This window comes from Lycium ferocissimum, chromosome 12, assembly GCF_029784015.1.
Source record: "Lycium ferocissimum isolate CSIRO_LF1 chromosome 12, AGI_CSIRO_Lferr_CH_V1, whole genome shotgun sequence".
Lineage (NCBI taxonomy): Eukaryota > Viridiplantae > Streptophyta > Magnoliopsida > Solanales > Solanaceae > Lycium > Lycium ferocissimum.
This window is the reverse complement of record NC_081353.1, coordinates 31,310,583-31,336,074: the sequence shown is the minus strand read 5'-3', so window position 1 is coordinate 31,336,074 and position 25,492 is coordinate 31,310,583. Positions and strand designations below refer to the sequence as shown.

The 25,492-nt window shown below is 35.1% G+C and overlaps 3 protein-coding genes across 4 annotated transcripts in view; 1 reads left to right on the top strand and 2 right to left on the bottom strand.

Moving 5' to 3' along the window:
- The window catches only part of LOC132038994 (spindle pole body component 110), a 112,807-nt gene that overhangs the window by 60,359 nt on the left and 26,956 nt on the right, over positions 1–25,492 (bottom strand). The window lies entirely within an intron of this gene.
- Positions 326–19,475, top strand: LOC132040171 (protein REDUCED CHLOROPLAST COVERAGE 2). 2 transcript variants are annotated; one of them, XM_059430789.1, is made up of 23 exons: positions 326–906; positions 1,901–1,962; positions 2,393–2,485; positions 3,847–3,919; positions 6,230–6,577; positions 8,277–8,341; positions 8,552–8,683; positions 8,804–8,845; positions 9,143–9,649; positions 10,039–10,196; positions 10,407–10,893; positions 11,407–11,469; positions 11,550–11,651; positions 12,639–12,947; positions 13,526–13,618; positions 13,710–13,811; positions 13,894–13,998; positions 14,339–14,472; positions 15,564–15,747; positions 15,851–15,982; positions 16,054–16,178; positions 16,415–16,496; positions 16,888–19,475. In XM_059430789.1, exons 1-23 carry the CDS (start codon positions 837–839, stop codon positions 18,856–18,858), a joined length of 5,439 nt encoding a protein of 1,812 aa, XP_059286772.1. In that variant the 5' UTR covers positions 326–836; the 3' UTR covers positions 18,859–19,475. The 2 variants fall into 2 exon arrangements, with proteins under 2 accessions (XP_059286772.1, XP_059286773.1); XM_059430790.1 differs by having other exon boundaries at positions 327–906; positions 16,066–16,178.
- On the bottom strand, positions 21,348–25,271 carry LOC132039979 (heptahelical transmembrane protein 2). Its single transcript, XM_059430562.1, has 4 exons — positions 24,905–25,271; positions 23,561–23,656; positions 23,411–23,471; positions 21,348–22,276 (listed from the first exon to the last, which is right to left on the bottom strand). The coding sequence occupies exons 1-4, from the start codon at positions 25,171–25,173 to the stop codon at positions 21,593–21,595; spliced, it is 1,110 nt and encodes a 369-aa protein (XP_059286545.1). The 5' UTR covers positions 25,174–25,271; the 3' UTR covers positions 21,348–21,592.

Sequence of the window (25,492 nt, the reverse complement as noted above, 5' to 3'; positions counted from 1 at the left end):
TAATTTGTATTCATGCCGGATAGGCCGATTAAGTGAGTAAAGCGCTAGTCCCATTTAATGACAAAAAATAAATTCCTAACCTTTTTTTTTATTTAACCATCTGATATCGGCAGTCCACTCGTCCGACCAATTCGGATTCACATAGGACAGACCCACCAAGAGAGTGAAGCACTTTCTATAAATAATAAATTTAAAACTCAAACCTGAGACCTCCAATTAAAAATAAAAAAACTCAAAACATCCCATCACACCTAAGGGGTTTACAAAAACAATAAAAGACTTTAAATGGCAAGATGAAAGAGAGATCAAGAAAGAATGGAAGAGAAACGAGAGGTCTGAAATTGCCAGCCTCACATTCTTTCTTTTCTGATATACACACACATATGTACAAACAACAAAAGGGCTAAATGCTCTTAGGCTATGGGTTGGAGATTGTATTACCTTATCCTATCCCCAACAACAACAAATAAAAATAAAACCCCCTCTTATTTCTTCTATAGCTCTCTATTTTCTTATATCCTCTTAGATAATATACTCACAAGAACTACTACAAAGCAAATGAAAAGAAAATACTCTTAGTCTTATTATTATATATATTCTTTCCCCTTATCTTTCTTTGTTTCATTTTCATTCTTCTTATCTTAGCTTCTTTCAAGGCTCTCTTCTACTTCCAAGACTTAGCAACATTTTCATGATACATATGAATATGAATTTTAAGTCTTAATTCTCATGTAAATATATGGGAATTTGAAATACTTTATTGCCAAGAAAAAGTAGAAGAATTTGAAGTTCTTTATTGCCAACATATTGTTGAAGTTTGAAGAAAAGAATAAAAAATGGCTCCTAAAGCTGGAAAAGCTAAGCCACACAAAGCTAAGGGAGAGAAGAAGAAGAAAGAAGAGAAAGGTACCTGTGCTAGCTATATCCCACCTTATCTTTTTCTTATCATCTTTAATAGATTTTCATGGATTTTTCCATTTGTTTATTTTTTTTTCTTATTTATCAAAATTTTACTCATTTCAAATACTATCTGTTCTAACTCTCAACATCTTTTCCCCCCGTCATTCTTTATCTTTAATCGATTTAGACAATTCAAATTTTTGTGGCTGTTATTATGTACTAGTCACGATGTTTGAATTCGTAACCAAGATTCTGTAGCTATATGCATAGTGTTGTAGTGCTTGTCTTTTTCTTAAAACTCACTTCAATATCGTAAATATCGGTTTTTTCACGTTTAATAACTTACTTTAGTTTATAATTGAGTTATGTTTTATGTGGATTCCATCATAATTTCTATATTAGAATTCTCAAATATATAGTATTAATAATCGAAATACAATTGGTTTCTTTAAATTTGGTAGGACTGCTTCCTATACTTATGAATTATGTTGGACGTACATAATTTTATTATTTCCTAACGAGTTTATCGAGTTAATTACACCTCAAGTGATATACCACTAAACTAAGGTAGATTGCCCAATAATAACAATGTTTATTCAATTAGATTTGAACTGATAATGTATACGATAATTTTTTTAAAAAAAATTATTCATGTTATCTTATGGGAACAAAAGTATATCAACCCCTCGATTACATTTTCTCCAAAAATATTTTCCTTATGCATTTTATAATAAGTTCATGAAATAATAAACCGAATTACATGTCATGGTCACTAGCATGGTATTCGATATTTCTTAGGTATGTCAACAGAAACAAGAGTTTTAAAGTCTATGTAATGATAATTTACAAAATATGATAATCGTTATTAAGTTAATTGTTTAATACAACTAAATCCCCAAAATAAGTCATTGGTTATACAAAGCGACTTATATTATTTATTTTTATTTTTTTGCATTTTCCTGTAAATATTAATTTTTTGGTGTTAATTTTTGAATTGCAGTTCTACCAAACGTTATAGAGATAACGGTGGAAACACCTGAAGACTCACAAGTGATGCTCAAGGTAAAGTAAAATAGTCACAATAGCCTGTTTGGTCAAATTTTTAAAATCAGCTTATTTTGAATTATTTTTTTTTTGAAAGTGCTTTTCAAAAAATACTTTGGTGAGAAGCAGTTTGTATATGACCAATTATTTTAAAAAGCACTTTTAAGCAGCAATTAGGCTAAGCTTTTAAAAAGTACTTCTAAGTATATTTTCTGAAAAGTGTTTTTAAAATAAAGTGCTTTGGGGGAAACTATTTTTTTTAGCTTCTGAAAAACTATTTCTGCTACTCTCCAAAAATACTTATTTCCTCCCACAAGTTTAGCCAAACACCTCACTTGTTAAAATAAGTACTTTTTTTAGAAAAATAAGCCTAATCAAACAGATTATTAATTTATAATCTGGTGGTGCACGTATATGATTATGGTCAATTACAATCGTTGACTTATAGGGGATATCAACGGACAAGATTTTAGATGTGAGAAAGCTATTAGCCGTCAATGTGGAGACATGTCACATGACCAATTACTCCTTGTCACATGAGGTAACATTTAAACCTTTTTTTGTACATTGCACTCTTATAAGACTTGAATGCATGTTATAAGAGTGTCCTTTTCATCCTCCATTTTTTAGAAAATAATTCGTTCTTTGATAAAATTGAAAAGAAAAATGCAAAAAGATAAAAATAAAAATGATGGTGGTAACTTGTACTTCCTCCATTTGAATTTATGTGGACCTATTTGACTGAACACGGTATTTAAGAAAGAAGAGAAGACTTTTAAACTTATAATGTTAAATGAGTCACATATATTTTGTTTGGTTATAAATAATTGCATAAGGGTAAATTGTTTACAAATATAGAAAGAGGTCATACTTTTCCGCACGGACTAATAAGGAAATAGTTCACATAAATTGAAATGGAGGAAGTAGTTTATTTGTTCAAATTACTAAAATCAGTTTATTTTGAAAATTGTTTCTGTTAGAAATGCTTTTTGAAAAAAGTACTTTCGGAGAGTAACAATTCATGTTTGGTTAATTAATTTGAAAATACTTTTGCAAATATTAGAGCATTTGTGCGTGACCAAGGTTCCACAAGTGCTTATGCAAAGAAACTACTTTTTTAATTTTTGAAGAACAACTTCTGCTATGCTCAAAAACACTTTTTTTCCCCCTTAAATGTTTATCCAATCAACTCAACTTTCTAAAATACAACAATAACAACAACAACAACCCAGTGAAATCTCACAACGTGAGGTCTGGGGAGGGTAGAGTGTACGCAGGCCTGACTCCTACCAAGGTAGGACGATAAGTTTTTTTTTTTTTTTTTTTTTTTGTAAAGAAAAATAAGCATCTCAGCTTCCTAAAAACTTGGTCAAATAATCTATTAACCATTTAAATTAGGAAGTGCTTTACCCCTTAGTAGGCATGTTTAGCGCGAATTTAAATCAGTCATGGATTACGAATATCGAATGATTTAACACCAATTAAAAAAGATTTGTGTAATTAGCTTCAATTGATGGCTAGTTAATACTTCTGTCAGTGGAAAACTATTAATGTAATTAACATCTAAATTAGAATTAAGTTTGTTAATGTAATTGTGTCCTCTAAATCAATGCAATAACGCATTTGTTTTGTTTTATTTAACATGCAACAATAATTACTATGCCTTCCTCCTAAATAAGTTGGATCGGCTATATAAATTTTTACTGATCATTTTTTCTTACTTAAGTTTAATTCACATTATCATTATAATTTTTAAAAGTATATAAAATAATAATAATAATCTTTTTTATATTCTTACTGATATTAGTATAAGAATACTTTATAATGTCCGAAAATAAAAAAGTGACATTTTTTTTTTTTTTTTTTTTATAATTATTAATGGTGGATTTTGGAATGGGACAGGTGAGAGGAACAAGGCTAAAAGATACAGTGGAGATTGTGTTGCTGAAACCGTGCCATCTCAGCCTAGTCGAAGGTACTTTTCTCTATGCGCTTGGTCCCACCTTATATGCATTAATTAAGAAGATCACGTGATCTCCCCTAGTCCTTTTCGCACCACATAATTGCCCACGACCCCTTAGGAGTCATGGAAAACTTGCCTTTTTCATTTTTCTTTTTTCTTTTTTGGCAATGTGTTTGATATTTATATTGGACGGACCATTAATTTGATTTTGCATCGAGAAACGTACACGGGGTGGGCACGGTACAGTATATAATATATACCGATTAACATATCGAAATTGAAATTTTTGATACCACAGTTTCGGTATTATGGTATTTGGTATGCATTTTTAAAAAGTTTGGTAGTTGATCTGGTATTCGGTATTGATAAATAAAATATCGAAATACCGAATACCATACCGAAGTATTCCATATAGTTAAATATACAAATCATATATATATATATATATATATATATATATAATACTAACAAATATATAATTAGTATTAGTACAAACTAATTGTTTAGACTATGGAATTGCTTGTAATTTCTTTTAAATATTTTCACATGTGTAAGATGTTAGTATAATATAATTGATTGAAATGCCTTTTTTGTGTACCGAAGTATATATATCTTGGTTGAAATGTCCTTTTTGTGTAATTGATTAACGAAGGGCATTGCTTGTATTTTCTTTTGAATATTTTTACACGTGTAAGGTGTTAGTATAATATAATTAAGATGTTTCTTGAATAGCTGAAGTCTTAATTCTTATTATATGTATATATATAAGTCGTAGTCGAATAAACTATGGTTACCGAATTACCGTACCGTAAAATACCGAAATCGAACTTAAAAATATCGAACCATACCGAATTAATTTGGTATGGTAATGGTATAGTATTTTAAAAATCGAAAACCGAAATTATCGAACGAAGTTTTAAATATTGTATCATGCCAACCCCTAGTACAAACGCTTTGTATTAAAGATAATTTCATTTTAGGATTCGAACATAAATTTTTAATTTATTAATGAAAAAATATTTATCACTCTACCATAACATTTAATGGTTTGAAAAAATTAAATCATACAAGACTGTCATAGATTTCCATATTAGGATCTTTAAAATAGTTTTCACAAAATTATTTGCTATTAAATTATAGTAATTAAATTTAGTGCACTAAAGTAGAACAACCATAAAATCATCTTGTTATTATAAATTACTAGACTTTACTCATTATAAATCACTAAAATGTTGTTTGCGCTCAATGGAAATTTGAATCTAATTCATTAACTCTTTATTTTAGGTCTCACTTTTAATATTTTAATCATTAAGACATTTTCTTGAACAATTATTTAATTGGTCTGAATAATTAAGATGTTATTTGTTATGCAAACAAAGTGTTTTACCACAATCCTATCCACTTTCACCGTCAGGCATCACCACCCACTAATATAAATTACAACCATTTAACACTCAACCACCATCTTAAATCACAATCATTACCTCTCAGACTCTGCCAATTTCATAGTCATATTAGTAGCCGTCATTTATAATTATCACTAGTAGCTACTAATCATTATTATCACAACTATCATCATTACCACTAACAATTATCATCATCAACCGTATCATATATCCCGACCATCATTATCAGTTGCCACCACCATACAACAAATAACCACCATTGTCGACCGCTACTTTCAACGACCATCACCGTAGCAATTACCCGTAACTACTATTACCAACCAACGCTCCACAATCACTATTACTAGCCAGTGGCAGAGCCAGATTTTCTACTAAGGGGGTTAAAAAACATAAAAAATTAAAACATGAAAAAGTCGAGAGATCCAACACTTACTCTCTCTATATATATAAAATAATATTGACCATATGTATATAGTGTAATTTTTTACCGAAAGAATCAATTCCCATTCAAGAACCTTGATGATTTTCAAAGATAACATTGATTAAAGGGTACTAATTCGAAAGAAAAAAAAAATAACAACAAATTTAAAACAAAATAGAAAATTACAAAGTGAAAGGAAAAAAACGCGATTTTTTTTTTTGAAGACTCGATGGAGCAGGACAAAAGGACGAAGAAATATTAAACAGGACATAAGTTAAAATTTTGCATGTTAAGATTAATCTTGTCCTTCACCGCCCTGCCCCATTTATCATCCGTTAATTTTTCACGTGTTTACTTCTTCATATTTCAAACCTCCTTAGTGAAAATCTTGCTTCCGCCCCTGCCATTAGCCATCATATAATCTTTTTAACTTTTTTGATATAGTATTAAGATTAATTAGTTAATTAAACTTTTTTTTTTTTAATTATGGTGCAGAGGAGTATACAGAAGAACAATCAGTAGCTCACATTAGGCGATTACTGGACATAGTTGCATGCACCACATCTTTCAACAGTTCATTTTCATCTTCACCTAAACCAACCGGTCGAACCGGTACTGAACCCGGTTCAGATAATGCACAACCGGAAAATACAAAATCAGGCAAACCGAAAAAATCCGGTTCGCCGAAAAAACCGGCGAAGACAGATGTCGCCGCCGTGTGCGGCGGCGCAGACGGCGGAGATGCGGCGGAGAAAGGTGATCCGGCGATGATGTGTCCACCGCCACGGTTGGGACAGTTTTATGAGTTCTTCTCTTTTGGACATCTCACTCCTCCAATCCAATGTGAGCTTTATTTTATTTGTGACTCGCTCTGTTTTAATTTATGCGAAGGTGTTTGACTGTGCACGGAATTTAGAAATGATATAAAGACTTTTGAAACTTATGTTCTAAAATAAAATATAAATATCTGTGTTGCTATATCTCATTTCTAAATTTGACCTCAGCTGACGAGTACGCCCTTCAACTTTAGGGGTACACAGGTAGGCACCTTAACTTGTATAAAGTTGAACACGTAAATATAAAATGCTGACTATACAAATTGAGATGCCTACTGGTGTCCACCCAAAGTTGGAAGGCATAGTCGCCAGCTGAGGCCAAGTTTAAGGGTCTGTTTATGTATTATGCCTATTTAACTCGGCACGAAGTTTAAAAATGAACATATTATTTTTGAAACTTATGGTCTAAAATAAGCTATAGATATTTATGTGAATATAAATTGCTCCTTCTGTTTCATTTTACTTTGCCCATCTTGACTTGACACATTGCTTAAAGAAATTTTTTATTAGGGGTGTATTTTACTAAATTAACTTTATTAATGACGTTTTGTAACTCTAAATTTGACTATGGTATGGAAAAAAAGTAATAAAATTCTCTCAATTTGCTAAAATGGGCAAGTAAAAAGAAAATTCTATTTTTAGTATAGGGGCCAAGTAAAATGAAACGGAGGGAGTATATAATTAGAAGTAAAATGGGGATATTAAAGTCAAATTGTTACTAAATATAGAAATATATCATTATTGTTACTAAATATAGAAATGCATCATTCTTTTAGAGATTAATGAAAAAGAAAAGAGTATCACATAAATTGGGACGGAAGGAGTAAGAAAAGAGTATCACATAAATTTGGACGGAGGGAGTAATTTTTTTTGGTAATCATGTAACTTAGTTTATTAATTTTCATTATTGAGTTTATGTTGAATGTATTTTTCTATTTGATTAATTCAATTTATTGGAGGTGGAAATGCATGGGAAAAAACTTTTAGAGGCTTTTCATGGCTACAATTTTTTATTTTTTTATTTTTTATTTTTACTCATAGCTGCAATTTTATTTAATGTGTAAAAGATCAGTCTTTGCATGGGAAAGAACTTTCAGAGGCAATTTTATTCTTACTCATAGCTGCAGTTTTATTTATTCTTTAGCTTCAAAGTTATCTTAAGTACGCGTTTGGCCATAAAAACTAATATTTTTCACTTTACTTGGAAATTTTGAAGTTGCAGTTGAAGATGGAGTTGTGTTTGGTTATATATTTTGTAAATAATGTTTGGATATTCATGCTTGAATGTACTTGAATACAACTTCAAAAGTGAAAAGTGAGTTGGATAAAAGTGAAAACAGGTTATAAGTTGTTTTCCAAATCTGAAATACAACTTCAAGTTGGATTTGGAATTTTCATAGCAAAACACTGATTTTCAAATAAAAGTGAAAATTATTCCGGACGAAATGAATAATTTCTATGGCCAAACGGGTCCTTAAGTTTGTTAATTTTCGTTGTCTTTTGAAATTGTTAAAGCAATGATTAATCCAATTTATTGAAGCTGGAATTGCAGGGGAAAGAATCTTAAGAGGCTATTCATAGCTGCAGTTTTATCTTTTATCTTTACTTGTTGCTGCAATTTTATTTAAGAACAAAATGTATAAAAAATTAGTTATTTTCCTTAAAAAATGTTTTCTTATCTGCTAATCATTTGTTTGGATGTGCAGATATTAGGAGATCAAGTCGACCATTCCTTGAGGATAAAACAGAAGATGATTTTTTCCAAATTGATGTGAGCTTTCTTTGTTTTAATAATTATTTGTTTCAAAAGAGCTCGTTTGGGTTAGCTGATTAAAATACTAGTTGATAACTGTCAACTGTCAAGTGCTGAGACTGATTTTATAAATAAGCAGTTACATGTTTGGATAGAAGTGCTGAAACTCATAACAAACCGTTAATGTTATATGGTAATTTGATTAATGGTTCTTGAAATAAATTACAGGTTCGGATTTGCAGTGGCAAGCCAACAACAATTGTTGCTTCTAGGACAGGTTTCTATCCTGCTGGAAAACGCAGTCTTTTGAGTCACTCTTTGGTTGGATTGTTGAAACAATTAAGTCGAGTTTTTGACGCTGTGAGTAAGAATGTGTTTTGTTAAACGCTTATCATCTATCGTACCACAAAGATCCAGTATGTAGTGGTGAATTGACCATATATGCCATTTCTTTGTTAATTGTTTGTTTGTTTGTTCCAGGCGTACAAGGCTCTCATGAAAGGATTCACTGAGCATAATAAGGTTAGTAATAGTTGTCTACGGATAAGGGCCAAAATTGCCCCTGTACTTTTCGCTGAGGAGCACATTTCCGATAATAGTTGGGCTTTTTGACCCTGCCGTTACCAAAAGGGCTCAATTTTCCCTTATTTCCAATTTCAGCTGACGGAATTATTGAAAAAAATATAAATTCAAAATTTTTGCCACACGTCAACATTATAAAAACATTTTCTTTTTCTTTCTTCCTTTCATTTTGAAAGTTGTCTTAGTTCAAGAATATGCAAACAATGAATGCTAAAGAATGGTTACCTTTTATTACAGTTTGGGAATCTTCCTTATGGTTTTCGAGCGAACACATGGGTTGTCCCTCCTTTTGTTGCTGACAATCCAGCTACTTTTCCTCCACTTCCCATGGAAGATGAGAATTGGGGAGGAAATGGAGGTGGACAAGGAAGAGATGGTAAGCATGATCGTAGGCCGTGGGCGAAGGAATTCGCGATCCTGGCAGCAATGCCTTGTAAAACAGCGGAAGAAAGGCAAATTAGAGATAGGAAAGCGTTTCTAATTCACAGTCTATTCGTCGATGTATCAGTTATCAAAGCAGTTGCTGCCATAAAACATCTAGTGGACAACAGCCAGGGTGGAACAAATTCATACGAGGAAAAGATTGGAGATCTTCTTATCAGTGTGAATAAAGACATGTCAGATGCGAGCAAGAAATTGGACAACAAAAATGACGGCATTCAGGTGCTAGGCATGTCCCTGGAGGAGCTTGCAAAGAGAAACTTACTGAAAGGCATAACTGCAGATGAGAGTGCAACTGTTCATGTATGTTTGAATATAAATATGTTTATTTTTCATCATTTTGTTGAGAATATAATTATGTAAATAAATTTTCTCTCTCTAACATCTTAAGGTTTTAAATGAGATGGTCACACACTTCAATATGGTACCAGAGCAGGTAGAGGTCCTAGGATCAGATCTCAACGCCACCCATTAATAAAAAGAATTTTCACGTGCTTGGCCCATGAAAAAAAAAAAAGGAATCAGGCCCGTACATGAGGGGCATGTTGAGAATATGATTGTATAAATAAAATTGTGCTCTCTTTAACAACTTAAGCTTTTAGATGAGATGGTCACGCACTTCAATAATCTGCAAGCTGATTTTGTTATTTGTTGAAGCAGTTCATATCTTATGGTGTTACGTTTCGTCGCAGGACACTTCCACCTTGGGTGTAGTGGTGGTTAGACACTGTGGCTACACAGCTATCGTAAAAGTTGCAGCCGAGGTGAACTGGGGGACAAAACCCATTCCTCAGGATATTGAAATAGATGACCAGGCGGAGGGAGGTGCAAACGCGTTAAATGTTAACAGGTCAGTAGAGTTGGCCAGAATCAGATGACACTAAGATTAATATATGTACCTACCTTAGTGAACTGTTTTATATTTTCATGAACTATTCTACTAACTGTTTTTACAATAGACCCTTGTTGGTCCAGGCCTTCCCCGGACCCCGCGCATAGCGGAAACTTAGTGCACTGGGCTGCCCTTCATTCTACTAACCGTTTTCTTCATCTTATGCAGCTTGAGAATGCTATTGCACAAGTCATCAACACCTCAGACACCTAGCCAAGTACATAAATTCCACGGTACAGATGTCGAAGACGTTCTGGCTGCTAAGTCCTTAGTAAGACAGGTGCTCGGTGAAAGCTTGCAGAAGTTGCAGGAAGAAGACAGTAAACAGCTGAAATCTATTAGATGGGAGCTGGGTGCATGTTGGGTGCAACATTTGCAAAATCAGGTGTCCGGGAAAGTTGAGTCTAAAAAAACTGATGAAGCTAAAGTGGAGCCAGCAGTAAAGGGTCTTGGGAAGAACGGTGGCCTGCTAAAGGATATTAAGAAGAAATCAGATGATAAGAGCAGCAAAGCCAGTTCAGGGAATGAAGTTCCGTCAAGTGACAAGAAAGAACTAGAGAAACAAGACGAGGAAATGGAGATGCTTTGGAAAAAGGTTCTACCTGAAGCAGCATATCTGCGCCTAAAAGAATCAGAAACTGGTCTTCACCTTAAGGTGTGTTTGCTGGCTTTCATAGTAGTCCTCAGTCCTTGCAAGTTTATAGCCTGCTTGGTCAAGCTTCCAGAATCTACTTATTTTGAAAATTGCTTTTTGTCGGAAGTGCTTCTCGAAAAAGTATTTTTGGACAGTAGCAGTTTGTGTTTAGCTCATCAATTTCAAAAATTATTTTTGCCAGTATTAGAGCAGCAATTTGTGCTTGGTCAAGGTTTTAAAAGTGCTTTCGGGAAAAACCGGCTTTTGAAAACCAACTTCTGCTACTACTCAATAGCACATATTTTTTTCTCTCTAAAAGCTGGGCCAAACACCTCAAATCTCTGAAATAAGCACTTCTCTTTAACAAAAAAAGATACTTTTGGCTTCTTAGAAGCTTGGGCAAACAGACTATTAGTTTCACGGCTGCAATGTATGGAAACAATAGCCCCGAGGGCCACATGTAAGATAAATCTGTCATGCTCCATCATCATGTACAGTTCTTAAATCGTATTCTGGTTCTGTCTGTTTTGGCAGTCACCTGATGAGTTGATCAGTATGGCACATAAATACTATGCTGATACTGCCCTTCCAAAACTGGTAAGTGCCTCTATATACTTTGCATGTCTCTACTGCTTCTTGAAATTGAACTAACTCTCGCTGGCTGGAATATTTGAAAGGTTGCTGATTTTGGGTCACTGGAGCTTTCACCCGTCGATGGAAGGACACTAACAGATTTCATGCACACCAGGGGTTTGCAAATGTGCTCCTTGGGACGTGTGGTATTGCTTCAGGCCTTATTAGCGCAATAAATCATGAATGTCAGTGTTAATAAAGCAAAAGCATATAGTTAAACTTGATTTTCTGGGTGGGTTTGGCAATGTTATTAAAACATCTTCTATTTCTCTCAATCCATATAGCCCACAAGATGCAGGCTAGTATAGAATAAAAAGGACGCATGACAAACATTAAGACCTAATGTTTGTGTTCAGAAATAACTAGGCTTCCAACTAGTTGGTATCGTCTATATGGGTCTTTGCTTCCATTAAATTTGTATTAGTTAATTTTGCACATTGATTCTGAGAGTTTGTAGGTCTTTTGAGACAACTTCCATCTGTATCATTTTCTTGAGAAATGGATTAATCTGCCTCATAACAGCATTTGCAATACTCTTTAATATTTCTCGTGAGCAGAATTGCAAACTCTGATTCTTCTAGGTTTTATCCTTCTTGAGGATCTTCAATGAATAAAGCTCGATTTCAAGAGAGAAATAACCAAGTGTGCTTCCAAAGAGATTCTACCAACTTTCCGTACTCCTTGTTTCAGTTTAAATTCTTTCCTATTGACTCTTTTAAATCAGTGAGAAGGCTACTTTATAATGCTTGTTCTCTAAGTTTCTGAATTTTGAGTATTTGGTTCTCTCTTTTACATACTTTTAGGCTTGGTTCCTGTAATTCTGAATTTTTATAGACTAGGAAAGTCTTTGTTACACCTTTGTAAAAAGCCTTTGCTGGGTTTTCTGAACACCCTTCATGACCCATTATTCAGCATTTTCTTATAATATTGTTTGGTCGCCATTCTGTTATTATACATGATGCTCAGTTGGTAGAAAGAGAGTTAAGGGAAGGAAAGGGGAGTGGAAGTATAACTGTTAGTCTTATTGATGTCTTCTTGGTAAAAATTGTGCAGCTCAACGTCTTATTTTTATTTTAATGTCTAAACTCAATATTTAACACTACTTTATTTTAACTATTTGCTTCTGATGTCAGGTGGAACTTGCAGACAAACTTCCTCACGTTCAATCTCTTTGTATTCACGAGATGGTTGTTAGAGCTTACAAACACATACTGCAGGCTGTTGTGGCAGCAGTTGATAATATTGTTAATGTGGCTGCATCAATAGCTTCTTGTTTAAACGTATTGCTCGGGACGCCCTCCGCAGAAAATGGTGATTCAGATGATGACTTGAAATGGAAGTGGATAGAAACTTTTCTTTCAAAGAGGTTTGGGTGGCAGTGGAAGGATGAAAGTCGGGAGGATCTTAGAAAATTTGCCATTCTTCGAGGTCTTTGCCATAAGGTATAAAAATTCGAATGCTAAGAAATTGGTTATCTGTCCTTAGTAGGGGTGTCAAATGGGCGGGTTGGGCTGGATTTAGGGGGGTTAAAATGGGTTGAGTTAATAAATGACCCGCCCAAAAGTTACTTGGGCTGAAATGGGCTAAAAGGCTGGTCATAACCCAACCCGCCCAACTCTTACTAAGTTTTAATTTGTTCATTTGTTCTTGTATAATTTTTAAGTACCTAATAAAACTATTTTTGTCTTTATTATGGCTATATATAACATATCAAATTAAAAAATATCTATTTTGAAAATATTTTGAGCCGAGGGTCTATCGGAAACAGCCTGGCAGGTAGAGGTAAGGTCTGCGTGCACTGTACCCTCCCCAGACCCCACTTTGTGGGATTACACTGGGTATGTTGTTGTTGCTGTTGTTTGACATGGTTTCCATGGGTCAATTTGGGCTATGTATCAGCCCAATTTTTAAATGGGTTGGGCTAAAACGGAGCAGGTTAGACGGGTTATGTTTTCATGGGCTAATTTTGCCACCCCTAGTCCTTAGTAAGTCTTATCCTCCTTATCCGTACTAATTTCAGGTAGGACTTGAGCTTGTTCCAAAAGATTATGATATAGACTCTCCATTTCCTTTCAAGAAGACGGATATCATAAGTATGGTCCCTGTATACAAGGTATGCACACTAGTTTCCAAATATTAGAAGCAAAATTTGAATTATTAGGAGAACCTAAGAAAGTTTTGACAATTGTGGATATGCTCAACAGCATGTTGCATGCTCATCAGCGGATGGACGTACACTGCTGGAATCATCCAAAACTTCCCTGGATAAAGGCAAACTGGAGGATGCTGTAAACTATGGAACTAAGGTAACCATTTTTTTTTGTTGTTCAATGGCACGTCTAGATTATCATTCAAGATCTCGAACTGAGATTTGTTTTGATTTTGAAGGCACTCTCAAAACTCGTGTCTGTCTGTGGTCCTTACCATCGAATGACAGCGGGTGCATACAGTCTATTAGCTGTGGTACTCTACCACACTGGTGATTTTAATCAGGTATAAGTTTATATTTTAGATTCTAAAATGGCTTTATAACTTTGTTAATATGCTGGTATCTTGTTCGAACTGCCTAAATAAGTGAAAAGCTAGCCTGTTTATGTTATGTGAGAATTTTTAACAGTAATTGGTTGCTACTTGTGTGTTAGACCAGCATAAAATGTTTATATATGTAAGGCATATTTTGGTCAGTGAATTCTTTAAAAGCAGAGAGTTCGGCATGCTGCCTTTTCTGGCCATATTTATTTCGCTGGATACAGCCTAACTTTCTTATAGTTTTCCTTTAACACGTACTAATCGTGATTTTCTTTCTTATGTCTGTAATGTTTCCTCATATCAGGCTACTATTTATCAACAAAAGGCTTTGGATATTAATGAAAGAGAGCTTGGACTTGATCACCCAGATACAATGAAGAGTTATGGAGATTTAGCAGTTTTCTACTACCGACTTCAACACACAGAGTTGGCATTAAAGTACCTGCACCTCTCTCTTTTTGATTTTTTGTTTAGTTTTCATTGCTTGCCTTCTACTCTAGTGTGATGGAACATCCCTTCAGATTTATCAGGTTTTGAATAGCTTCTCTTATTCATCAACTTAAACAGAATAAATCAACTGTTGTTGCTCTCAGTCTTATAGCCTGTTTGGCCAAGTTGCCAAAATCAGTTTTTTTTGAGAAGTACTTCTCATCGAAAGTGCTTTGTGAGAGTAGTAGTTTGTGTTTGGCTAAATCATTTGAGAAGTGCTTTTGTTAGTAATTTGTGTTTGGCTAATATTTTCAAAAAGTGCTTTTTAAGTGTTGAATACCGAAAAAGGAAGTTAATACTAATATTAATTTGGTAAGCTAATCTTGTCCTTAAAAATTCACAAGTTCTTATTTTATTTTGGAGAAGCTACATTTTCGGCTTCTGCTACTTTCCAACAACACTTATTTCTTCACCAGAAGCTTGGCCAAACACCGGCATTCTTTAAAATAAGTGTTTTTTTTTTTGTGTTTTTACAACTCTTGTTACAAATTAAAAGTTGTTTTTTTAGAAGTACCTTTAGCTTTTCAAAAGATTGGCCGAACAGGCTATTACTTGGTCGTTGCAGACTTTCTTCCCAATAGAAACCGTTTCTCTTGCAGATCTTCTTCCATTCCCCCGCTGACTTTTAAATCACATAATAGAATATATAACTCTTACTCTGTTGTGGAAATTCGTTTTGCTATTTATACTGGAAGCAATCTCGTGTATTTTATCCTGGTGTTCCAGTGAAAGAACCCGAGGCTTATCAGATAAAAGAGGTTAATAACATAAAAGAAGGGAAAATGGAAGTACAGATGAAGCACGGCCTGTTCTTGTCTGCTTTGAGTTTTACTTTCCTGATTCTATTTAATGTTAGTTATTAGAAGAGGTTTGTAGAGTTATTCATTGAGCATGAGGCCTGAACCATGTTGTGAAAACAAAGAACTGAAACTGATATTAGACAAATAATGGCTACAACTATACCGTCTTTGTGTTTATGTACTTTTCATGATTAATACCTTGCATCATGACAAAACTGATAACTAATTTTCTCTATTCAGGTATGTCAATCGTGCCCTCTATCTTTTGCATCTTACTTGTGGACCTTCTCATCCAAATACTGCTGCAACATATATAAATGTTGCAATGATGGAAGAAGGTCTCGGAAATGTCCATGTTGCACTTAGGTACCTTCACGAGGCTCTTAAGTGTAACCAGAGACTTCTTGGAGCTGACCACATTCAAGTAAATTCTCTCTCTCTCGTTCTAAAGTATTTGGGTGTCTAGTAAATCGGCCAGTTGGCGTTCTCTTTTTGTTTTTTAAAACCGAAATGTTTGTTTTCTCCAGACTGCTGCCAGCTATCATGCTATTGCAATTGCGCTTTCTTTAATGGAAGCATATTCCTTAAGCGTTCAGCATGAACAAACTACACTTCAGATACTGCAAGCTAAACTTGGACCTGATGACTTGCGTACTCAGGTATAAATTAGTTTGAAAATCTGGTCATTCAGTTTGTTCTCGGTGATGGACCTCGTGTCAATCTTATTCAGAATTTTCTGCAGGATGCTGCGGCATGGCTTGAGTATTTCGAGTCTAAAGCACTTGAGCAGCAAGAAGCTGCACGAAATGGTACCCCCAAGCCCGACGCCTCTATCTCAAGCAAAGGCCATCTAAGGTAGTAATATTCTTACCCTCTATTCTTTTCTTCTTTTCTTCTTTTCCTAATCTTACATTTAATATTTAGTTATAGTTGTAGGGAAAAAATCACTACATAAATTTGTTTTTTTTAATAATCTTCCTGTTCCTTACTTTTACACTTTTTCTGGTTACTCTTAGGAAGAACCAGGCTAAGAAATATGCGAAACCTTACATATGCTAATCAAATTTTGTTTTCCTCATTGATATACTTAGTGTCTCGGACTTGTTGGATTACATAGCTCCAGATGCTGAGATGAAGGCTAGAGAAGCGCAAAAGAAGCAAGCTCGTGCAAAGGTTTGAGTTTTGACTTCTGTCATTTGCTTTCTGAACACAAACCATTTTCTAATTTTTCCATGTTGATTGGTCAAGAGAAAGCATTTTCTCTAAGAAAACATGTTCCTTAAAAATGACTTCCCTAGTGAAAATAGGGAAAATAAGTTCCATGAGTGGCATTCCATACTGATTGTCACCTCCCCACTCCCCATCACCCCCACACTCACCCACCATAGTGTTTGCCTCGATTATATACAAATGCTTTTGAGACACTATTTCTGCTTGCTTACCAAACAAAAGAAAGTTAGTAACAAAAGCACTTATTTTCCTGGAAAACATTTTCTTTCCTACCACACACCCTTAGTTCGCTTTACTGAAGTATCCTGTCCAAATTTCCTCATTTCTCAAACAGGTTAAAGGCAAGGCAGGGCAAAATGGGGGAATAGCTTCCGATGAATTTGAGAAGGATGAACTTCTTTCTCCAACTAGTCCTGTTGTGGAGAACTCTAGTGATAAAGAGAACAAGTCCGAATTAGACAACAAATCAGAATTGAAGATTGCCGAAGCCACACCTAAGCAATCTGCTCACGTTTTGGTAGAACAGACACTATTGGAGAAAAATGACGACGTGATACAAGAGGATACCTCGGAGGAAGGATGGCAAGAGGCTTTACCCAAAGGCCGTTCAACAATGGGGCGTAATAAGCTTTCTAGTTCTAGGAAACCTAACCTTGCTAAACTTAACACCAACTTCCCGAATGCTTCCCATTTACCAAGAGCTCGAGGTAAAACGAATAATTTTTCATCTCCAAGATTGACTCCAATTAATGAATCTACTGCATCGTCTGGGCTGTCTCCTGCTTCAAAGAAGTTTGTGAAGACTGCTAGTTTTAGTCCCAAATCGGGACCCGCAAGCCCTGCTCAAACGGAACAAGTTGTGAAAACTAATTCAATTGTCAGCTCAATCAGCGTTCAGGCAGCTGGAAAACTATTTTCTTACAAAGAAGTTGCTTTAGCTCCACCTGGTACCATTGAGAAAGCAGTGGCAGAGCAATTGCCAAAGGATGGTAGTTCAGAACACAAGGAGACTGTGGCGACTGATTCAACTCAGCCGACAACAGCGAGAACCGGTGATGGAGAAAAGGTTCAGAAAGTCAGAGAAGAGAAGAAACATAATGATTCTGGTGAAAATAATGACCCTCAACAAAGTGAAGAGAAAGGACTCGTATCAGCCGAATCTTCGGAGGGGACAAAGGCTGACGCTTCTGGGGAGAAAGAAGGAAATGTTGTCACAAATTCAGAAGTAAAGACTGCTTCCAAAAACAAAGGAGGAGACTCTGCAAATAGCTCGGTTACGGGGATCCAAAATGATGGTTCTTCCAGTGATTCAAATTCTACTTCCAAAGTCGATGTGCCAGAAAGCAAAGCTGATAAAAGCCTGGACACCTCTTCTGATCTTGAACCTGCTGCTGATTTAGTGACAGAGAAAAATGATGATAAAGATAATGCCAGCAATACTAGTTCTGTGACTACTGAATCAGACCAGCAAGGTGATTCTGAGACTGGAAAAGAAGCAACCAAGAAACTTTCGGCAGCCGCACCTCCATTTAATCCATCACCTGTTCCAGTTTTCGGTACGATCCCGGCACCAGTTTTCAAGGAGCATGGAGGAATATTGCCCCCTCCTGTGAATATCCCTCCTATGCTTCCTGTGAATCCTGTTCGTAGATCACCGCATCAGTCAGCAACAGCACGAGTTCCGTATGGTCCACGCCTCTCAGGTGGCTATGGTAGGTCTGGAAATCGAGTTCCACGAAACAAGCCTCCTGCTTTTATCAATGGTGAACCTAATCCTAGAATCATGAACCCACATGCTGCTGAGTTTGTCCCTGGCCAACCATGGGTTCCAAATGGCTTTCCGGTTGCTCCAAATGGTTACATGGCTTCACCAAATGTTATGCCTGTTTCGCCAAATGGATATCCAACATCACCAGATGGTTCTCCAGTGACTGAAAATGGACTTCCAGTATCTCCGGTTGAGGCAGGAGAATCCCCTTCAGCTGTAACTGTGGAAGGTGATTCTGAAAATTACGACACAGCGGTGGCAGATGGGACTGAAGCTGAAATTGTAGAGATGGGAAGTAAGCAGATCATGCAGGGTCAGGAAGAAGATGTGGAAAAAAAACTACATTCTGACATGCCTAAAGATGATGAGGGATCACAATGTGTGAATGGAGAAAAGTCTGGAGATACACCTGCACTATCTGATGAGACTACTGCTTCACAAGAAGCATGCAGGACTGTCGTTCTTGAGGAGAATGGAACCAAGCGTTGGGGAGATTATAGTGACGGTGAAAATGAGGTTGCTGAGGTAGCAAGTTGAATAGCTACTACATTCGTGTTTAAAGAGGTGAACTTCTCTTCGTCAATTGGTTTTGTGTGTCTTTACTTTACAGCTGACTGGAGATCCCTTAAGGCCAGAATCTGAATTGCAGAGCTGTTTTCCTGCTTAGATGTCCGATGATGATCAAAACCAAGTAATGCGCTGACTTCCTGGTACACTTTGACTTGGTTGAAGCAAACTCATTGGATTTTTTTTATTAGCACAACCATAGGTTGCTGCACGGAGAAAAACAATTATATTGGATCCTAAAGGAGCTGAGTCCATCCATGTATGTGTTACATTCCACTTTTCTCTTCAATTTTGTGGGGCTCGAACAGAAAATGCAAAAGATAGCAACTCTTTCGAGTTTGTCAGGTGATACATTTGAGATGAACAACGGCGCATGGGAAGCAAATCATCTTCTGAAGTTTGAGTTCAAGATTGATTGTCTTCTTGTCACATGCTTTTGCAATAACCAGGTTTGGATGCTGATTACTGTCATCTAATAAGTGATGCTCCATAGTTTTGTGCAGAACTTTTTGTATAGTAAAGACAGCTTCATGGATTTTGTAATTTATCTTACCATCCTGTTTGAATGCAACTCTTTGGCTTCTTGAAATCTAGTCGTCTAACTTGTTTTCCGAGCTTTGCATATGCCATTTTTACTTTTAGAGAAAAGACATCATTTCCCCCTGGAACTTGGCAGCAAAACTCACTTTAGCAACTAAACTTAACTGGTAATTATTTACCCCCTAAACAACTTAACTGATAATTATTTACCCCCCTTAGCGGCCTGGACCAGTTGAGTGTATTACACTCGCGCCACGTCATTGCCACATCATTGCCGAGTCATTGCCACGTCAAAAATTACCAACTCTTCATTTTTTATTTTTCTTTTATTATTTTTTTCTCTTTCTTCTACTTTCTCCTCATTCTCACCAACACCGCCGCCCCGCCACCAACACCGCCGCCGCCCACCTTCTTCCGCCCTCCACCCCCACCCCACCGCATTGTGATTTCTTCATTATTGAAGAACACCACCACCACCACGCCAACCCCCACCCCCAACCAAACAACCAAACCCACCTTCTTCCGCCCTCCACCCCCACCCCAACGCATTGTGATTTCTTCATTATTGAAGAAATTGCAATGTATATCATCTTCATTATTGAAGAAATATATCATCTTCATTATTGAAGAAATTGCAATGTATATCATCTAAGAGAAAATAGGGAGAGAGAAACGGACAGAGAGCAAAAAAAAAATATATCATCTTCTTCATTTTTGTACTGACCTATAACCACACCACCACCGCATAACCACCACCCCACTTGACATTCCATTGACTCGTACTTATCCCTCACAGTTTAGCATTTTATTCTTCTATTGGAGCAGTGTAGCTGTCTATTGAGAGGGATCCTCGATCTATTCAATTCCAAATCCACCGTTTGAATAACAATAACAATTGTCATTGTTATTGTTAACACAAATAACAATAGTAAAGCCCCCGTCCCGCCCTCTTCTTCGGGCAAAGTGCATTCAATTGATAACAATAATATTTCTTTGGAAGACAAGAATTGTAATTTCGAAAATGAAGATTGTTCCTTGAATATGTAATAAGAAATTAAAGTAACTAGAGCTTAATAACAAAACCCAGAACAACACTAGAGAGAGAAACCAACACAAAGAACAAAGCAAATGTCAATTTTATGCAAATGTCAACTTTATGCATTTGAATGATTTGTTTTCACGGTGGTGAATTTGAGCTGGGTTTGTTAACTCAACAAATTTAATCTCTTTATTTGTGTCAAATCAAACCCATAAATTAAATCTATATACAAAGAAACAAAGAAGAGAAAAAATAGTGGGAACTGTTGAAGTAGAACGCAGAAAGAGAATGGAAAAGAATAAGAAAGAAAAGGAAAAAGTTAATTTAAAATAGAAAATAAAATATTAAGAAAATCTTAATATATCATCCAATTAGAAGATGACATGCACGTACAGTTGGGACCACTTTTAGTGTTTATTTTTTCCTCCCACGCGCTTTTAAGAGATTGAGTACACTTTCTTGTCACGTCACCCGTTAAGGGTAAATAATTATCGTTAAGTTGTTTAGGGGTAAATAATTACAGTTGTTTGAGTTCTAAAAGTGAGTTTTCTTCTTCCCAGGAAATGATGTCTTTTCTCTTACTTTTACGAATATTTTACCTGATTTGATTTGTAATATTTATTAAATCCGTTTATTACATAAAAATGACGCCATTGTCGCATAAAAGAGCCGCCATTTTAGAGGTAACATCTAATTGTTGCTTCCTTGAAGCTAGTCATTTTTATGAATTATCTGATAATCACTAGTTTACATAATCAAGTATGATTTTCATAATTCAATGCTGTCCTTGAGCTTATAATCTTTCACTCCTCTATAGAGTTAAAAGGGCAGCCCCGTACATGAAGCATCCTGTGTTCATAGGTCACAAAGAGACAACGTTACCGTTGCTCCAAGGCTCCCTCTCAAGAGTTTGAGAAGATAATAAGTGATAAATCTGTAAACCTGAACTTCATCTCATGGATTTAAACACTTCAAGAGAATCAAGGGAATAATGGGTCATTGAAACTTCCAATAACATCACAAGGTACAAAAATTATTATGTACAAATGCTGGAGTGCAAGCATTAACCTAACTCCTAATTGTGTAAAAAGAATGTTGAAGTTTCAATCCCCTTTGCAGCCATGTCTACCCGAGAGTACCTGCATTGCAGGGTGGCCATCCTCGTCGCCAATCCATAATAAGGAGGGAAGCAACACAATGCACAAGTGCTGCTGCAACGACGAACGCATGGAAGATTTGATGGCTGTGTCCTACAAGGTCAAATGCACCAGGTTTGCATCTCTCTGGAAATCTTGTCATGTAAAATACCGCTCCGATAGCATACAAAATCCCCATGATTATCTCATACCCTAGAGCCACAAGTACTTGTGGATGACCAAAGTGTAGGAAAAGTGCATGTGTAGCTGGGATAAGTCCTGAGAAACCCATAGCAAGAAAGAGAGTAGCCCTAAAGGAACGAAAACGACCGGAGGAGAGAGCCGGTGAAAGGAGGGTGATAATGGCAAGTACACCAAATATAGTAATGGTGGATAGGTAAAAGAGACACCAGTATGGTTGATTACAGAAGATATAGTAAATGGGGCAAAAGAAAGAACAGACTATCATGAGTGAAATGCCAGCATAATCTAGTCTCCAGAAAAAGAGGTTATATCTAAGTGAGTGACAAGCAAATAAGTGGGAAAGAGTGCTGAAAATCAAACAACACATAGCTCCTCCTAAGAAAATAAACCAAGGCCATATAGCAACTTCATAACCATCTCCATTTATGTCTAGCAATGATGGATTTGACATCTGCCTGGCATAAGAATCCTGCAATCAAAGATCAAACTATATGAGATGTTGTTCTTGTTTTGCACCTCAAAATCTACGGATACGCTAAAACCAGAGGCTGATTTTATGTGTTCAACTGAATCCAAAGATTTTCAACACGTAACATTGACATATGCATATATACGCGAAAAACCACTAAATTTCAACAAATATTAAAGAAATCCTATTTGCATCAATTTTTGCAATAAACAAGATGTAACTCAATTGTAAATAGATTCTAAAACAGACAACAATAACAAAAACTTCTTCAACTTACACCCACGTGGTTATAAATAAGGTTTCAATTTTATCAAAATCTTTGCTTGTTTTCCTCCACTATTCGCGGTAGAACCTTATATAAAAAACAAAAAAGAACAACAAAGCACCAAAAGAGAAAACATAGAAAAACAAACCAAATGCATGTGAGATACAGCTAAACGAACTCCTAGAAAACTCTGGCGCTAAAAAAAAAATTCAGGAAATTAAAATATACAATTAAGCAACAAAAGGTAGATTCTTACACCTTATGTTATGTAAAGGTGTTTGACTAAATATAAAATTGAAGAATGTTTATTTTTTAGAATTTGTGGTCTAAAATAGACACTTATGTGATTATGAAATCATGTGTTCAGGGTAAAAGAAGAAATTTAGAATTAATTCGGGATAATTTCTTTAATATACAATCCAGCATAAAATATTACATCCATGTAGCCATATTTTTAATTTACATCCGTATAACCAACTTTTTTTTTTTTTTGCAACAATATTTATACATACGATATACAACATTTTACAGCATTATACACTTACTATAAACAATGTATAAACCTTGTATAAAAGTATATAATAATGTATAAAAGAGCTATTTTGAATAATATTAGAAATATGGGCTATTTCAGGTAAATATTTTCTCCAAATAGACATACAATGTTATTTTCCCAATGTACTGCCCCATGTTCCAATTCATGTGGCAACACTATAAAGTAAAACGAAGGAAATATCATGGGTGAATAGTATATATTAATTAATCATGATTTAGTACTAACAATTTATGTGCAAACACATATCATAAATGTATTGACCCAGTAAATATCGAGTGAGAATAAATTTTTACAGAACAAAATGAAAAATTACCAGAAAAAAATCAGCTGAGCCATTTTTCTTCATATTCATCCACTGTCCATCACCTGTCGTTCTGTATTATCATTATTTAATTAATAATCCATTTGAACAGCTGAATTACAAAAATAGACACAAAACAGTCTCAAAATTACTTCAACTAACCTAAATACGCCAGCAAACAAATTCTCCACTGTTGTTGTCTTCTCCGTTAAGCTCATCACCGTCAATGTCACAAATATTACAAATCCTCCCAAATGCCTAACCCAAAAAAAAAAAAAAAAAAAAAAAGGGAAATTTTCAAAAATATACGGCCCAACATAAAATATTACGCCATTTAACCACATTTTAAGTTTATACAATATTATACTTCCTCTGTCCGAAATGTGGCACAGTTGGAATTTTGAGATACAAGCTCCGTGAATTTGGACATAGAAATTTTAAGTTTTTTTGAAATAAAATATATAAAGAAATCATTATCGTGAAGATATTGAAGGGGAGCCTTGGCGTAAGAATCGCTAAAATTCTTCAGCCGTGACCGGGAGGTCACGGGTTCGAGCCGTGAAACAGATCTCTTGCGAATGCAAGGTAAGGTCGCGTCAATAGACCCTTGTGGTCCGGCCCTTTCCCGGACCCCTCGCATTGCGGGAGCTTAGTGCACCGGGCTGCCCTTTTTTTAATTTTTATTATCGTGAAGATATTCAAGAAATGCTTCAATAATCACAACAATTAACAACTTAAAATATTTAAAAGACGTATAAAGAAATTTCAGTCAAAGAAAAACTTAGTTGATTCTCGAAATTCCAACTTTGCCACATAAATTGGGACGGAGGGAGTACAACATTTATACCTGAGTGAAAAGTATATAATGGTGTATAAAAGGTGTTTATACACAAATATGATTTGAGCCGGTAACAAATTCAAAATATGGGCTAAACCGGATAACAAACTCAAAATACAGGCTCGTGGCGTAAACATTTTCTCCCAAAGAGACATAGAGTGTAATTTTCCCAAAAATCTAAACAAATCAGAAAAAAATATGGGCTAAACAGGATAACAAATTCAAAATATGGGCTACAGAGCATGATTTTCCCAAAAAGAATCCAAATAAATCAGAAAAAAGAATTATTCAATTTCAAAATATCAAGAATTTGTTTCCTTACGTCCAAATATTGAGTGTCTCATTATGCCATGAAAATAAGCTGAGAACAATATCCTTCAAAGGCCATTCACATGTTTAAAGATATGTGGAATATAGCAAAATGCACTTCAATCTTGCAGCCTTAAATGCCATGTGAAAAGTTTGAAATTAAAGAGTTCTCAAAAACAGAAAGAGTCATTCTTTTTAAAACGAAACAAATCGAAACAGAGGGAGTATATGAAAAAACTACCGTCAAATAAAGATTTATTTGAATCTCGAAATCCGAAAGGTGCCACATAAATTGGGACCGAGAGAGTATTCGAATCTCAAAAAAAAAAAAAAAAAAAAAAAAAAAAAAAAAAACTTACGTCCAAATATTGAGTGTCTCATTGTGCCATGAAAACAAGCTAAGAACAATATCCTTCAAAGGCCATTCACAACGATAATAATCTCTTATAAATTCATTATCCTGAAGATATTCAGGTAATGCTTCATATTTCACCAATTTTTTTCTTGTATCCAATAATTCTTGATCATCATGATTTTTTCTAGTAATTATATTATTTACTTGATCTGTTGAATCAACTCCTTCACCATCTCTGTGTCTCAAAACATTCTTCTTTCCTCTTCGTTTCATTTTTTTCCGGCGAATATTCGCCGGAAAACTTTGAATGAATGAATGAATATTTTGTGTAATGAAAAGAAATGCTATGTTTATTTTATTTTGTAGTAGTAATGAAATGATGTGAAGTTATGGAAAGCTAGCTGTGGTATAGGAATATTTATAGTAGCAAATGACGTGCGGCCTCTAATTATTATTTTTAATTAATTATTAGTACTACTTTTTTAATTGATGTTGGATTAGTTCAATTGTATTTGTTTAATTTTTCCCGGTGTTTTTTCTTTTTCATTACTCTCTCTCAGTCAGTTTGTCTTGATTTATGTGACACGGTTTG

What these genes read in the sequence shown, in the direction of transcription:
- LOC132040171 (XM_059430789.1), top strand. Translation starts at nt 837, where the DNA reads ATGGCTCCTAAAGCTGGAAAAGCTAAGCCACACAAAGCTAAGGGAGAG. An exon ending in ACTCACAAGTGATGCTCAAG is followed by an intron (nt 1,963 to 2,392) that starts GTAAAGTAAAAT and finishes GTTGACTTATAG; the next exon opens with GGGATATCAACGGACAAGAT. An exon ending in CTGTAAACTATGGAACTAAG is followed by an intron (nt 13,812 to 13,893) that starts GTAACCATTTTT and finishes TTGATTTTGAAG; the next exon opens with GCACTCTCAAAACTCGTGTC.
- LOC132039979 (XM_059430562.1), bottom strand. Translation starts at nt 25,173, where the DNA reads ATGAAACGAAGAGGAAAGAAGAATGTTTTGAGACACAGAGATGGTGAA. An exon ending in TTGTTTGCTGGCGTATTTAG is followed by an intron (nt 23,472 to 23,560) that starts GTTAGTTGAAGT and finishes ATGATAATACAG; the next exon opens with AACGACAGGTGATGGACAGT. An exon ending in GCTCAGCTGATTTTTTTCTG is followed by an intron (nt 22,277 to 23,410) that starts GTAATTTTTCAT and finishes CTTTGATTGCAG; the next exon opens with GATTCTTATGCCAGGCAGAT.